This window comes from Amblyraja radiata, chromosome 7 (assembly GCF_010909765.2).
Source record: "Amblyraja radiata isolate CabotCenter1 chromosome 7, sAmbRad1.1.pri, whole genome shotgun sequence".
Taxonomy (NCBI): Eukaryota; Metazoa; Chordata; class Chondrichthyes; order Rajiformes; family Rajidae; genus Amblyraja; species Amblyraja radiata.
This window is the reverse complement of record NC_045962.1, coordinates 4480245-4496506: the sequence shown is the minus strand read 5'-3', so window position 1 is coordinate 4496506 and position 16262 is coordinate 4480245. Positions and strand designations below refer to the sequence as shown.

General features: G+C 47.3%; 1 protein-coding gene across 2 annotated transcripts in view; it reads left to right on the top strand.

Annotated features, from left to right (window-relative positions):
• LOC116974955 (gamma-crystallin S-1-like) overlaps window positions 1-16262 on the top strand; it is a 66852-nt gene that overhangs the window by 49099 nt on the left and 1491 nt on the right. The window contains exons 1-2 of one of the 2 annotated variants that reach the window (XM_033023573.1): window positions 15332-15365; window positions 15465-15707. In XM_033023573.1, coding sequence (XP_032879464.1) covers window positions 15357-15365; window positions 15465-15707 — 252 coding nt within the window. In that variant the 5' untranslated portion in view covers window positions 15332-15356. Of the gene's footprint in view, window positions 1-15331; window positions 15366-15464; window positions 15708-16262 lie in introns of those variants that run through there. The other variant, XM_033023574.1, reaches the window with a different exon arrangement.

Here is a 16262-nt window from a genome sequence, read left to right as displayed (position 1 = left end):
GCAGGAAGAAGTGGAACAGGTACAGACGGCTGAGCCAGAACGGGGGAGCTGGGAGGGGATGCAGAAGATGGAGATGAAGGAGGGGATGCGGGCATAGCAGCGGGCAGCGCGCGGGCAGGCGAGGGAGGATGAGCCGGGGGAGGAACGGACTGATAGAGCTGAGAGGGCAGAGACCGAGGCATGCGAGGAGCGGCGGGCGGAGCAGCGGCCGGAGGCCGAGACTGCAGCGGGAGAGCAAAAGGGTCAGCGGGCGGTGGTGGAGGCTCGTAGACGAGCCGCAGGTGTTGGCGGGACTGGTGGTAGACGGTTCCCGCATGGTCGACAAAATAGGACCTAGGCGAACCCGCAGAGCCGATGATGCTGGCTAGCCTGGAGTGACCGGAGGGGGATTGCATGCGGACGACTTGAACGGGGAAAAGTCGCGGAAGGGGGCGGCAGGACTTATCATGGGAGCGCTTCTGGACATCGTGCTTGAGGGCAATGCGTTCCTGGACCACCAGCCGCTTGTCACCATCCTTAACAAGCCGATCCATGTTGCCTCATCACGGCTGCAGCGCATGATGCTGCAACTGCAGCGTTTCACTTTCGAGATCGTCTATCGTAAGGGCAAAGACATGTTCGTGGCCGACACGCTTTCCCGCGCCCCGCTAACGTCCACCGATTGCCACCCCTATGAAATGTCTGACCTGATGGTGCTCAATGTCAATATTGTCCCTTCACAGCAGATGAAGTCCCTGGTCCAGCACACTGCCGATGATCCTGCCCTGCAACAGCTTGCTGCCGTCATCCAGCAGGGCTGGCCCGACCGTCGTTCCACTTTGCCGGCTGATGCCGTGCCCTACTTCCTGGTCCGTGATGAACTCGTGCTGCACGACGGCATGGTTGTGAAAGGACACAAGGTTGTTGTGCCTGCCGCGCTGCACGACCACTATTTTCAGTCCGCTCACCGCGGTCATCCTGGGGCCGAGGCCACATTGTCTCACGCCCAGAGCCAGTTCTACTGGCCTGGTATGGCTCAATACATCCGGGAGAGGGTCTCCTCGTGTTCCACCTGCAACAGTCTCGCCCCCCACCAGCAACGACAGCCGCTTCTACAGCAGCCTGCTCCCGAACTGCCGTGGATGGCGGTTGCCACTGACATTTTTGAGTGGCGAGGCAAACACTTCCTGGTCCTCGTCGACTCTTACTCCAACTGGTTCGAGGTTGACCAGCTGCACTCCCTCACCTCTTCGGCCATTGTCGATAAGCTGCGCCACCACTTCTCTACCTTCGGCTCCCCGGCCAGCCTGCAGTCGGACAATGGCAGCCAGTTCACGAGCTCCGGATTTCGGGTTATCGCGTCCAGCTGGAACTTCCGCCACTTCACCAACAGCCCTGAGTACCCGCAAAGCAACGGTCTGGCCGAGCGCGCCGTCCGCAGTGCAAAGAACTTGCTGGAACATTGTCGCTTGTCTCACTCCGATTTTTACCTAGCCCTCCTTAACCTTCGCAACATCTCCCACGACCCTGCCATGGGCTCCCCTGCTCAGCGGCTCATGTCTCGCACCACCAGGCCCACGATCCCGGTGGCCCAGCGCTCCCTCCTGCCCTCCGTTCTCAAACCCGCTGCTGTCCAGGAATGCATTGACCTCAAGCACGATGTCTAGAAGCGCTCCCATGATAAGTCCTGCCGCCCCTTTCCGCGACTTTTCCCCGGTCAAGTCGTCCGCATGCAATCCCCGTCCGGTCACTCCAGGCTAGCCACCATCATCGGCTCTGCTGGTTCGCCTAGGTCCTATTTCGTCGACCATGCGGGAACCGTCTACCGCCGGTCCCGCGAACACCTGCGGCTCATCAACGAGCCTCCACCACCGCCCGCTGACCCTTTTGCTCCCCCGCTGCAGTCTTGGCCTCCGGCCGCTGCTCCGCCCGCCGCTCCTCGCATGCCTTGGTCTCTGCCCTCTCAGCTCTGTCAGTCCGTTCCTCCCCCAGCTCATCCTCCCTTGCCTGCCCGCCCGCTGCCCGCTGCTGTGCCCGCATCCCCTCCTTCATCTCCATCTTCTCCATCCCCTCCCAGCTCCCCCATTCTGGCTCGGCCGTCTGTACCTGTTCCACTTCTTCCTGCCGGGAGGGAAGATGGCGAGATGCGAACCCGGTCGGGACGTGTCGTCAAGCCGCCTGTCCGCTATGGTGACTTTGCTTAACCGTTTATAGCGCATGAGACGTGGTCGCCCTGTCACTATTTTGTTTTCCTTTCGTTTCTAAGGGGAAGGATGTAGATGACATATGCATGTGCCTTTAATATAGTTACCTCATCACTATTAACCACTCCCCATATCACAAGTATAATTACAACCTCCCCACCCACTGATCACTCTCTAGTTTCTGTGACGGACCACGTACAGCTAGTGCTATCTGTAATGTTACAGAATGAATAAATGATGTAAAGCTACAGTGTGTTGATGACACTTCTTTACAGATACTAACATATTCAAATCTTATTCCACCAGGGCTGCAACTACATCGGCAGCTATGGAGTTGGATGTACCAATGAACCAAATCCTCGAGACAGCAGGATGGATCAGGGGAAAATGTTCCAACTATTCTACCACAAACGAGTAGTTAAACTGGAACTTTGCAGAGCCAATTTTAAGTTCTGTAATATAATTTCACCCCATAAATAGGGGTTATAATTTGTTGTTAACAATTTATCATGGATTTCAATGTTGGATTCATGTCTAAACATGTTAACACAATTCCTCCAACAGTCAATTAAGGCAGATGTGATGCATGGACTCGTTTCCACGGCATGAAATCACAGAGCTTTGAAATCTTCACGTAGTCACTCACGTGACTCCGAAGTAAAATAGTAAGATTAAATGAGAACTTACCAGTTCGAAGTTTGATCGTTATTTTATGAGGAGTACATTGAGGGAATACGTGCCCTCCGCTCCCACCCTTGATCATATACTCAACTGGTATTTTCTTCTCTAATCTTACTATGTTCAGTCATTACAGTTATCTGTGATTTCACACGGCTGCTTTGAAGAATGAGACACATGCGTCCTGGTGGGGTTCTTCACGTATTCCCTCAACGTACTCCTCATAAAATAACGATCAAACTTCGAACTGGTAAGTTCTCGTTTAATCTTACTATTTTACCTACCAGTCGGTTTTCCCTGATCCTGAAAACTCCAAAGAGCCAATCAAAATGTCCGGTCAGCGAAGGATATTGCCTACAGCTGCCCTCGACTGCCTGTAACTACATAGCAACCCCACTCCACTGCACTACGAGTTAAGAGGGGGGGAAGTAGGGGGGAAAAGAGGGGGGAAGTGGGGGAAGGGGGGTGAGGGGGGGAAGAGGGAGAGGGGGAAAAGAGGGTGGGAAAGGGGGCAGAGAAGCTCTCGGGAGATGTCGGGAAACCCGAGCCGAGGCGCGAGCGTTCGTCGACTGAAGCTCTCGGCAGTTTGACAGGGCGACTTTTGAACGGGGGAGGAGAGAGGGGTGGGAGGTGACATCAGTCGCAGCACGTACAGACGGCAGATCCATTGTCACGTCATCAGCAGAAAAAAACAGAAAAAACAAGCGTTTTGAATAGAAAGTTGGATCGGATTTGTGACCATTTTTATTAATTACTGAAGAAATAAAGCAGGAAATTTTCAGGTAAGCCGACTTTTGACTCCAGCGGGTAAATCTCTACCAGAATATGTAAACATTTTCCCGTTCGCGTGTTGTTTTTTCAAGTAGATGTGATCACACACAAATAAATGAATAAATACACACACACGCATCCAAGATCAGAATTTTATAGTTATAATGATAAGGATAAGGATATGGATATTTAATAAATTATATATAATAAATTATTATGATTTATCCCCTTCAGGCTTTTTTCCATTTGCGTAAGATCGTGGCTGATTCATGCCCTATGTCTAAATCCCGGATTACTTCTAATCAACATACTTCTTCTTGCGTATGGCGTGCACAACCTAAAGTTGTAGAACAACTTGTTCTATTTGATCTTATTTGATTGTGCACGCCAGGTTGATTGCATCCATCGAAGTAGGGTGGACCACGTGAAGGTTGCAATCTCCCACCCCATCAACATACTTATCAATGCCAAGTCAAGTCGACAAGTCACGGACTAAGGCCTATCTAGTGGGATTGACATGTTTTGTATTTTTCATTTCTAAAGATGCAGTGTATTTTGGTGACTATTGCACCCTGCAGACCAGAAGCGCCTTCAATACCCAGATATACCAGATCCACACAAAATCTTTTCTTGCGGCAACTGTTTCTAATGCTCTCTGCATTATGAAGTCCTCGACAGTGAATTCCATGGGCAATCACTACCAAAGTGTTGCATCATGGCTCTTATGCTCACTGCCTCAGCCTATGAAAACAAGCATACCATAAGCTTTCTTTATCATTCTACTGCAGTTGCCAATTTTGGGAAGTTATGGAAACCAAGATCACTCTGTCCATCAATGTTGCTAAGGGTCATGCCATTAATTATCATAATCATAGTCATATTTTATTAGCCAAGTATGTTTTGCAACATATGAGGAGTTTGATTTGCCATACAGTCATACCAATAAAAAGCAACAGAACACACAAAATACATTTTAACATGAACATCCACAGTGACTCCTCCACATTCCTCAGTAGGAGGCCTCTAACCTTCCGTTGACGGGACGATTTTACTCCAGTAGCCGGCGGTGGGCCTCCATGTCGGGGCAATCAAGCTCCTGTATCGGGGGGGGGGGGGGAATCTCAGCTCCCTCACGCCGGGCAATCTACCCCGGGTCGGGGCCAGTCGAAAGTCATGTGGCTTTTGGAGCTTCCCGACATGGGTCTCAATCCGAGACTGCGAGCTCTCGATGGCGAAAACCGCAGGAGCGGTTTTTGGAGCGACGATCCCAGGCAAGGGATTGGCTCCGATGGTAAGTCCATTCTCCGCGGTGGGGCTCAAAGTCATTCCCGAGCAAGGCCTCAAGCTCCAGGATGTTAGGCCGCAGAGCGACCGGAAATACGAACCGGAAAACAATCGCATCTCCGGCAAGGTAAGAGATCGAAAAAAAGTTTCCACCGACCCCCTCCCCCCCTCCCCACACCTCCCCCCTGCGCACCCCGCCCAGAAAACATTAACATAAGCTTTTGAAACACACTAAAAATAACAAAAAAAAAGACGAAAAGGACAGATAGAATGTAGGCGAGGCAGCTATCGAAGCGCCACCCGGTGGAACATATTATATATTTCTCCTTGCATATGACATCTCTAAGCACAACACTTCATACTCATTGGATTACTTATTCCATCTGCCATCTCTCCACCATTTCTGTAGCTGATCTATTACCCGCTGAATAATTTGGCAGACTTCCTCACAGCCGGCAACCCCAGAAATCCTGTTGTCATCTGCAAAATTACTAAACAACCTGTACACATTTATGTCCAAGTCATTTATAATATATACTAGACTAAGTGGGACCCGTTGTGTCCCAGCATCACACGGGAGGGCTGGTCCCCAATGCAATATTCCATCTCTCCACCAATTCCAATATTGGTGGCCAGTGAGGCTTCCTGGAGTGCTAGTATGGGTATTGTGGGCTGATGGGACTGGTTTCCAGAGGGCTAGTATGGACATTGTGGGCCAAATGGATTATTGGGCTGGCGGCTCAGTCACTCAAGCCTGTTGTGCTGGTAGCTCACTCACTCATGGCTGGTGGGCTGGCAGTTGACTCATGGCTATTCCTTGAAATTCCATTTCAAGCTGGGTGCAAGGCCACCAAATTCAAGTGCAGTTTCATACCATTTCAAGCAGGGTGCAATGCAACTAAAGACAGCAAGTCGTGCCCTCTCCCTCCTCCATTTTGCAGAGACTGAGCCATGCCTTGGTTTTATAGTCCCTCGCCCCTCCCACCAGAAGGGGCGTGGCCTTCATGACATGATTGAAAGGAGAGAGAATCTCAACATTTTTTAAACTCTAATAACTCTTTTATTTTTCATTGATGAGAAAAATCCTCGGCACCTGAAGAGTGGAGGGGGACTCTGAGTAAAATGGCCACAAATCACAGCTGTAAGTGGCAGCGTTTTTTCTAAAATCAATATACAGAACAACAGAAAGTGGTCAAGATTAGACTTTTAGTAATATATACATATCACACCCTGCACAAATCCCTATAGAACTCCACTGGTCACTGACCTCCAGCCTGAATATTGCCCTTCCACCACAACTCTCTTCTATCTGTAAGACACTTGCGAATCCACACAACCAAGTCACTGTTAATCCCATGCTTAATCTTCTGGATCAGCCTACCAAGTGCCTCACTAAACTTGATCCATTCAAGTTCCAGAAAACATCCACCACCCTACCTTCAATGATCAACTCTGTTCCCTTCTCCATAAAGGAATTCAAGTTTGTAAGGCATGTCCTGCCATGTACAAGGCCATCCCGACTGTTCCTAATTAGCCCATTCTCTTCCCAATGGGAGTAAATCCATCTCCCATCTTTCGGTGTAGGAAGGAACTGCAGATGCTGGTTTACACCAAAGATAGACACAATATGCTGGAGTAACTCAGTCAGCCAGCATCTCTGGATGGAAGGAATGGGTAAAGTTTTGGGTCGAGACCCTTCTTCAGATTGAGAGTCAGGGGAGAGGGAAATAGAGGAATGCAAAGATACAGCACAAATCCAGGCCGGCACCGATAGCCAAGGAGCCCACAATGGACCATTGTGTGCCTTTAGTCGCTACAGCTCCATTTGGATTTAATCTAACTTTAAGCAGTCATGCCTTACCTGTCCAGTTAGTGTCCAGCTCAAGGAAGTCCATGTCTGATTGAAACATCTTGAAGCAATTCACTACATAAAAGACATTTTATAATTTAAAACCTATTGTTGTTTTCAAACGACTATAGATTGTCATGAAATATGATTAACAGAACTTGAAGGAATAAATATTAAGAAAGTACCTTCCACATACCACATGATGTCACCCATTCCTTCTCTACAGAGATTCTGCCTGTCCCGCTGAGTTACTCCGGCATTTTGTGACATCTTTCGGTGATCTGTCTACATATCTGTTCCTCTATTCCGTTTGCTATTGGTGGGGCCTATAGTACAATCCCATTAAGCCCCTGTCCCACTTCGGTGACCTAAACAGCAACCTCTGGTGACCTTGCCCACAACCCAAGGTTTTCATAAGGTCACAGGAGGTTTTGGTCACTCTCCCTTATGGTCGAAATTCATCTAGGTTGCTGCTATTTTTTCATCATGATTAAAACCGGCCTCGACTAAAAATAGGTTGCCGTTTTAAAAATCGATGATTTTTTAGTCGCAGGTCTAGTCGAAGCCGGTTTTCTTCATAGTCGAGGAAGGTTTTCAACATATGCGTGGGAGGGGGTAGGAGGTTGCAGGTCACCTCGACCTTGATTTTTTTTTGGGTGACGGGCAAGGTCACCAGAGGTTGCTGTTTAGGTCTCCTAACTGGGACAGGGGCTTTAGAGTGCTTTTTCCATTTCTTATTTCTTTGCTCTACCCATATCGCCTCAGTGGGTGAACCTTTCATTATGACCCCTCTCTGCTGCAGTGACTGTCCCCTTGATTAGTAGCCAACTCCTCCACCTCTTTTAATTCCCTCTCGATCATGTCTGAAACATTGAAATCCTGGAACGATGAGCTCAATAGGCTCTTAGTTCATCTACTTTCCCCACAATACTCCTTGTAATACTTAGTACCGAGAATGTGCTTTACTGTTGGAGAGATGGAATGGCAACATAAAGCCTTTGCTGCTTTCTGAGATGGCATTAAAAACTCAGAGCACAAGGCAATGTTTGACTGAAGAGGTCCAGTTCTCCTCATGTCCATGGTGATACTTATCCCTCAGCTGAGACGGTTGTTGGCTGCAACCTTCCCCCCATCGATGAACTGTATGCTGCAAGGGCCAAGAATCAAAGTAACATTAGCAAATTTGCAGATGGCACAAAGCTGGGTGGCAGTGTGAACTGTGAGGAGGATGCTGTGAGCGTGCAGGGTGATTTGGATAGGTTGGGGGAGTGGGCAGATGCATGGCATATGAAGTTTAATGCGGATAAATGCGAGGTTATCCACTTTGGTAGCAAAAACAGGAAGGCAGATTACTATCTAAATGGTGTCAAGTTGGGAAAAGGGGAAGTACAACGGGATCTGGGGGTCCTTGTACATCAGTCTATGAAAGTAAGCATGCAGATACAGCAGGCAGTGAAGAAAGCGAATGGCATGTTGGCCTTTTTAACAAGAGGAATTGAATATAGGAGCAAAGAGGTCCTTCTGCAGTTGTACAGAGCCCTAGTGAGACCACACCTGGAGTATTGTGTGCAGTTTTGGTCCCCTAATTTGAGGAAGGACATTCTTGCTATTGAAGGAGTGCAGCGTAGGTTTACAAGGTTAATTCCTGGGATGGCGGGACTGTCATATGCTGAGAGAATGGAGCAGCTGGGCTTGTACACTCTGGAGTTTAGAAGGATGAGAGGATATCTCATTCGAACATATAAGATTGTTAAGGGCTTGGACACGCTAGAGGCAGGAAACATGTTTCCGATGTTGGGGGAGTCCTGAACCAGGGGCCACAGTTTAAGATTAAGGAGGAAGCCATTAAGAACGGAGACGAGGAAACACTTTTTCTCACAGAGTGGTGAGTCTGTGGAATTTTCTGCCTCAGAGGGCAGTGGAGACAAGTTCTCTGGATGCTTTCAAGAGAGAGCTAGATAGGGCTCTTAAAAATCGCAGAGTCAGGGGATATGGGGTGAAAGCAGGAACGGGGTACTGATTGGGGATGATCAGCCATGATCACATTGAATGGCGGTGCTGGCTCGAAGGTCCAAATGGCCTCCTCCTGCACCTATTGTCTATTGTCTAATCAGGTGGGTAAGATCATCTCTGACCCTCTTTTCACCCTGCCCAAAAACTCTTTGAAGACCTCCCCTTTGGGACTGATCCACACTATCAAAACCTCCTCATCCAGACACAAAAACAACTTCTTCCGACGAGCGGCAGCACCACACCATTACATTCTGGTCTGTAAGCCAAACACTGATGAACTGTCCAAGTGCATTTGAGATATCTACATGTGCATTATATGGCAAAGCTGCACCTTGTTATCCTTGCACCTTATTTTTACATTTTGAAATTATAATATTTATTTTAATAGTCTGCTGCATATTGTGTTTTTACCATGTGCGAGCAAAGCATCCTTAAATTCCTTGTATGTGTGCATACTTGGCCAATACACTGATTCTGATCAATGAGACAGGTTGAGTGGTTATTGGTGCATCACTGCTTGTGGGAGCTCATGTGTAAACTGGCTGCTGCCTTTACTCTCTGTTCAACTCTTCAATGACAGTCAGTCCTTTGACAGTAAAGAGACCTTGGCCACCTTGGGGTTGTGGAAGAAATGAAAGACTTCCCTTTTGTTTTTGTTCCAAAACTGACATTTAACCATGTTACAAAGGAACAGAGTGAGTCAGTGATATTTGTTCCTGCACTGATCAATGGTCCTGCCATGAATATTTCCATTTCCTTGGATTGATATGACTCGCGTTGTCTTTTATGCTTTTGTCAACCACAACAGATGTTATTGGTAGTGGATACAATGGTTGGTGACAACTACAGAGAGAATAATCAGTCAGTACTTACTACAGAAGAGGCCCTTGTCGACCTGCTATTGCCATTTTCGCTCAGTATTTACAGGTTTAATACAGACTCTGGTTTCGCAGTCCTCAGTTTTCACCATCCTATTTCATCTCCTCTCAAATTGCCTCAAATCTCATAGAAAGGTCATAAGTGATAGGAGCAGAATTTGGCCATTCGGCCCATCAAGTCTGCTCCGCCATTCAATCATGGCTGATCTATCTCTCCCTCCAAACCCCATTCTCCTGCATTCTCCCCGTGACCCCTGACACCAGTACTAATCAAGCACAGAATGTTATAAACACTCTTCTGAATGGTTGGCACAGGATGAACGCTGATAATTCCACTTTGTCATTCCCTTTTCTAAAAGCACATTTCCTCTTTCACATGAATGGCATTCACATGAAACTTCATTCCTACGTTGTGAATTGTTGAAGAATTTACGAAAAGTTAAAGTTTAAATTTACAGATTTGATATTTTATTTTCCATTTCCATTGCATTTTTGTAATCTGCTCTTTCCTTATCTTCATTCTATTTTTGTTTCTGTGCTTCATTCGACATTGTGTCAACAAATTAAATTATTCAACCCTTATGCACCCCTTCATCTGTTTATTTCTCCACTCATCAGTAAAGGGGACACACTCAGTCTTGCTATTCATCAGAATCCCTTTGTTCCTGCATCTCAACTTGTCACACGTCTCAAAACATCATGGGCAGGTCTTCTCAGCTGCAATAGAACACATCAACTGTTTCCCCCCCAGCAAACTCTGAATTATTGATGAGACATCCAGATACATTATTCAAAAATAACTTTATTTTATTATCCATTTATTGATATGGACAAAGTGGGAAAACATTTTCTTTGAAAGACCATAATTGTCTTTTAACTGTGACTTACTCAGAAAGTCATACAGTGTGGAAACAGGCCTTTTAGCCCAACTTGCGCACACTGGCCAACATGTCCCAGCTACACTAGTCCCACCTGCCTGTGTTTGACCCCTCTCTCTACAAACCTGTCCTATCCATGTACCTGTCAAACTGTTCCTTAAAAGTTAGGATAGTCCCTACCTCAACTACCTCCACTGGCCGCTTGTTCCATACACCCACCACCCTTTGTGTGAAAAAGTTACCCCTCAGATTCCTATTAAATCTTTTCCCCTTCACCTTAAACCTATGTCCTCTGGTCCTCGATTCGCCTACTCTGGGCACCAGACTCTGTATGTCTACCCGATCTATTCCTCTCATGATGTTATACATATTTTTTTAAACCAGTTCAGAGACTTGTTTGGAATTAATCACCATGTTAAGGTCTTGGTGTCACGTAACACATTTCAGTTTATTGTCACGTGTACCAATTAAGGTGCAGTGAAACTTGATTTACCATACAGCCATACTAAAAAAAGCAAAGTCACACAACTACATGTAAGTTAACATAAACATCCACCACAGCGGATTCCCCACATTCCTCACTGTGATGGAAGGCAATAAAGTCTAATCTTCTTCCCTCTTTATTCCCCCACAGTCGGGGCAGTCGAACCATCCGCAGTCGGGACTATCGACGCTCCAGCAGCCAGCGATCGAAGTTCCAGCATCGGGGCGGTCGAAGCTCCTGTGGCTTGGAGCTCCCAAAGTAGGTAGTAGATTGTTAGGTAGATTAATATTGAACTATTACATTCCAGCCATTGCATTATTAATGTCGCTTTGTTCTTTAATCACACATTTATTTAATTGCTTAAATTTAAGAACATTAGAAACCACAGAGAGATCCAACTCACATATCCAGATTAACAATCCCATTTTCTGGCTACTGGTCCAGTAATCGGACTCTAGGTTGAACACTGATTTTCTGGTGCTTTGGTTCCAGAGTCTTGCTGGATTATCCATTTTGCCGGACAAACAGAGGACATGTAGTAATAATTCAGGCATAGGACCTCCTTCATGAAGCTGTGGGGAGAAGGATATTCATGTAAAATTATGGAAACAGTAGGTTACAATAGGAATGGTGAATGGATTCATGGAATAATAATGCATGGCATTAAAATATCTAAATTGTCTGCTGGACATTGCAAACTGGGTGAATGTACCCCAAAACCAGGGGAGTAACATTAGCGGTGATCGGACAAGCTGCTTGTTTCCTTGCCTGGGCGTCGATGAAGGGGGGAACGGTGAGTATATATTACAATATATGGGGTGGCACGGTAGAGCGGTAGAGTTGCTGCCTTACAGCGCTTGTAGCCCCAGAGACCCAGGTTCGATCCCGACTATGGGTGCTGTCTGTACAGAGTTTGTACGTTCTCCCCGTGTCCGCGTGGGTTTTCTCTAAAATCTTCAGTTTCCTCCCACATTTCAAAGACGTACAGGTTTATAGGTTAATTGGCTTGGTCTAAGTGTAAATTGTCCCTAGAGTGTGTCGGATATTGTTAATGTGCAGGGATCACTGGTCGGTGCAGACCCAGTGGGCCGAAGGGCCTGTATCCACGCTGTATCTCAAAACTTAACTAAACTAATATCACGGGTCACATGCGACCACAGGCAGGGAAATGTGCACCAAATGGCCACAGTTGACAAGTCTAACGCTGTGAATGGCGGGCTTGATGGTGTTGAGATGATCATGGGTTGGATGGTTTTGAACGAGAGTTGGAGCCATAACTTGTGGATGCTGAGCGGACAGGAAATGTTGCCTTAACCCCTCGGGAATGATGACTGGCCAAAGGCAGCCTGTGGATGCAGGGTCTAGAGAGAGAAGCAAGGCTAAACTGCAGGAAGTAGTTGAGATGGCCACATCTCCTCCTTGGAAGACAAGGACTAAGCTGCTGGGACAAACCTGAGATGGCCAGCATCATCGCTCATGTGCTCTGACAGTGAAGGTCAGCACTCCCATGTAGCCCTGGACTTTCTTACCACAGTAAATAGAATATATCACTTGCGTTCACCCAACTGCGAGTGTCAGTGTTGTTACTGTGGTCATCCCGCAACACCACAATACCTACACCAGACTTACTCTGCATTCGCAAGAGAAAAGAGACTTTAGTGAGATACAAGTAATTGCAGATGCTGGTTTACTTAAAAAAAAGCACGCACAAAATGCTGGAGTAACTCGGAGGATCAGGTCAGGCTGAAGAAGGGTCCCGACCAGAAACGTCTCCTATCCATAACCACCTGAGATATGTAGGAAGAAACTGCAGATGTTGCTTTAAACTGAAGATAGACACAAAAAGCTGGGGTAACTCAGCGGGTTAAGGGCCTGTCCCACCTGGCCGTCATTTGCACGACAGACCGGTAGTGACTGATGCGCGACAGTTGTGCGACGGTCGCGCGCGTCATCATGCGTCCGCACAGCCTTCTGGAGCGCGTGATTTGAAGATAGACACAAAATGCAGGAGTAACTCTGCAGGACCAACAACATCTCTGGGGAGAAGAAATGGATGATGTTTCGGGTCGAGACTCTTCTTCAGTCTGAAGAAGGGTCTCGGCCCAAAACATCACCGATTGCATCTCTGCAGAGATGCTGCCGGTCCCGCTGAGTTACTCCTGCATTTTGTGTCTAGACTCCAATCGTCTTGGTCCTGCTCTGGTAGTTGTAGTGGGGGCGGATCCGGATCCGCATCGGCCGTGAGCCCCAGGCCGAGCTCGGCAATCGCTTGCCTGCTTCTGCTGCTGTTGGAGGTGAGACGTTGCGTCGTGCCAGGGTGTCCCACTTGGCCGTCATTTACACGACAGGACGGTGGCGCACGAAGATTTAGTGCAGAACGAAATTCTGGAGTGCTGAGCGATACCGCACGCAACTCCACACACTTCCACGCCACTCCATGCGCCCGTCCGGCGCTACCCACAAGCTACCCACACGCTACCAGGTCGCGTAAATGGCGCGCAAATGACGGCCAAGTGGGACAGGCCCTTTAGACAGCATCTCCGGAGAGGAGGAATGGGTGATGTTTTGGGTCAAGACCCTTCTTCAGACTGAGATGTTGTCTGATACACTGAGTTACTCCAGCACTTGGTGTTATTATTTTGTAAAGAGTGATTATAAATGTGAATCATCGGTGATTCAGTGGAATGGTGATTGTTTACTTGTGTGGTCCTTGATCCCCCGGTGGGGACAGGTAACGTCTTTGAGGGTGTAGAAAGATGGCACTTCCACCAGAGATCTGGAAAACGTTCTTCCCTCAACCGACATCCATCAGCGGAACCACCATCTGCGATTACACTGAGATGCCCTGTTGGAAGGGAAGTCAGCATTTGTCCAATGCACAGTGCACTGGGGCTCAGGCAGATCACGCACGGCATAAATGATCATTTTAATTATTACTTGTAGAACCCAACTGACCGGATAGTAGATAACAGTTCAACTCTGTCCAGATTAAAGAGGTCGCCATGGTGGTGCTGCAGTAGAGTTGCTGCCTTCCAGCGCTTGTAGTACCAGAGATCCAGGTTCCATCCTGACTACGGGTGCTGTCCGTACATACTTTGTACGTTCTCCCCGTGACCTGCGTGGGTTTTCTCCGAGATCTTCAGCATCCTCCCACACTCCAAAGACGTACAGGTTTGTAGGTTAATTGGCTCGGTATAATTGTCAAATTGTCCCTAGGGTGTGTTGGTTAATATTAGTGTGCGGGGATCGCTGGTCGGCGCGGACACGGTGGGCCAAAGGGCCTGTTTCCGCGCTGTATCTCTAAACTAAACTAAACTAAAGGAGGTGCCGAACCATCAGTTGCAAGAAAATGGGGATTGGGCAACATCTATCCCATCTCTATAACATACCGTACATGGGCCGCGGAACCGGTGGGGCTCTGCCCTCCTTAGGGTACATGTGCCACCCCGTCTCACTGACCCTGAGACCCGCTCCCGGGGCAGTCCTGCCGTCACCCCATCCATCTACACGCCCGGAAACACAGCGATAAACGGAGCAGGCGCGGGTGCCCGGTAACCAGTACCTCAGTGACATGTCGCCCGTATCCCCCGGTAACCGGTTCCCCTGGTACCTGGTGACCGGTGTCCCACGTAGGTGGGGGACATACCCCCCCCCCCCCACAATTTTTGAGGTGGGGGATAGCCAGTATTATTATCCCCCAGATTTTGGAGGTTGAGCAATAACAAAAATAATATTCACCTGCTCCAATCTCTCATGAAGGCCCGACATTATCTTAAAAATACTTCAAACAAAAAACATTGAAACCACACTTCTGCAATGCACTAAAACATGATTTTGATCCATCAAATTGAAAAAAGTCCCTACTGTGGGACCCCCTCCCCCACCCTCCCCCCCGAGGCTGGTGATCAGTGATCGCTCAGCCCCCCCCCACTTTCAAAAACGCTCCGCGGCCCCTTGCAGTACAGCCATCGAACAGTGTAGATGCAAAGAGCCACCAATGTTTTTGCAATCATATATCTTTCTGGACAGTACCGTGCTTTAATGCTTCATTTACACTATTTTCTTTGTACTATGGAACTAAAAGCCTGCAATTCGTGTATGTTGCTTGTACAACAATTAAAACGAGGTGAAAGCAAACTGAAAAGAATCAATGACATGCACACAGATGTTTTGTACACAAAGACCAGGGAATGTGGTTTCATTTTTTTTGCTGATTTTTAAACCCGAATCATTAGAATAATAATGTACAAGCCAGCGTGGCCTTTTTTCCCAGCATATAAATATCAAGCTGTGAGGCAGTGCTGCAGTCAGTCGGTTATCACACTAACTGGAATCAAAATGGGAAAGGCAAGTTCAACTCGGTATTTAAACAGCGTAATGGAATTCTTCATCATTTAACTCAATGCTTGAAATACCATTTATTTATAAACCTATTTCTCTCCACAGGTCATCTTCTACGAGGACAGGAACTTCCAGGGTCGGCACTATGAGTGCAGCACCGACTGTGCCGACCTGTCCCCTTACTTCAGCCGCTGTAACTCCATCCGTGTGGAGAGTGACTGGTGGGTGGCGTACGAGAAACCCAACTACATGGGGTACCAGTATGTCCTGAACAAGGGGGAGTATCCTGACTACCAGCGCTGGATGGGATTCAACGACAACATCAGGTCCTGTCGCAGCTACCCTCAGGTGAGTGATAATTTGATGGTTTAGGTCTGCTGCTGACTTTTGTCACATTGATGTCAACAGTCAAGAGTGCTTCATTGTCATATGTCCCAGATAGAACAATGACATTCTTACTTGTGGCAGCAAGTAAGAATTTGTCAGCATTTGCTTTTATGAAACTTATATTGGGAATAACCATTTCCTTTTCAATTGTGGCGTCTGTGCAAGTTGGCATGAAATTACATTTTTTTTAAACTGTGCATTGATTGATTGATTTTATATTTTAATTTGATTTAATTTAAATGCATTTGTTTAAAAGACAATTATCTGATTGAATATTTTTACCAAGCATCTAAAATTTGAGCATTTTAATTGGAACATATACATGCTAACATCAAATAACTGGATTGTAGCTATGAATTGTGAGAGGACCACAATGCTGAACTAGAATATTATTTAGCAAGGTAAACACAAATTGCTGGAGCAACTCAGCGGGTGAGGCAGCATCTCTGGAGAGAAGGAATGGGCGATGTCACCGGAAATGTCGCCCTTTCTTTCTCTGCAGAGATGCTGCCAGCT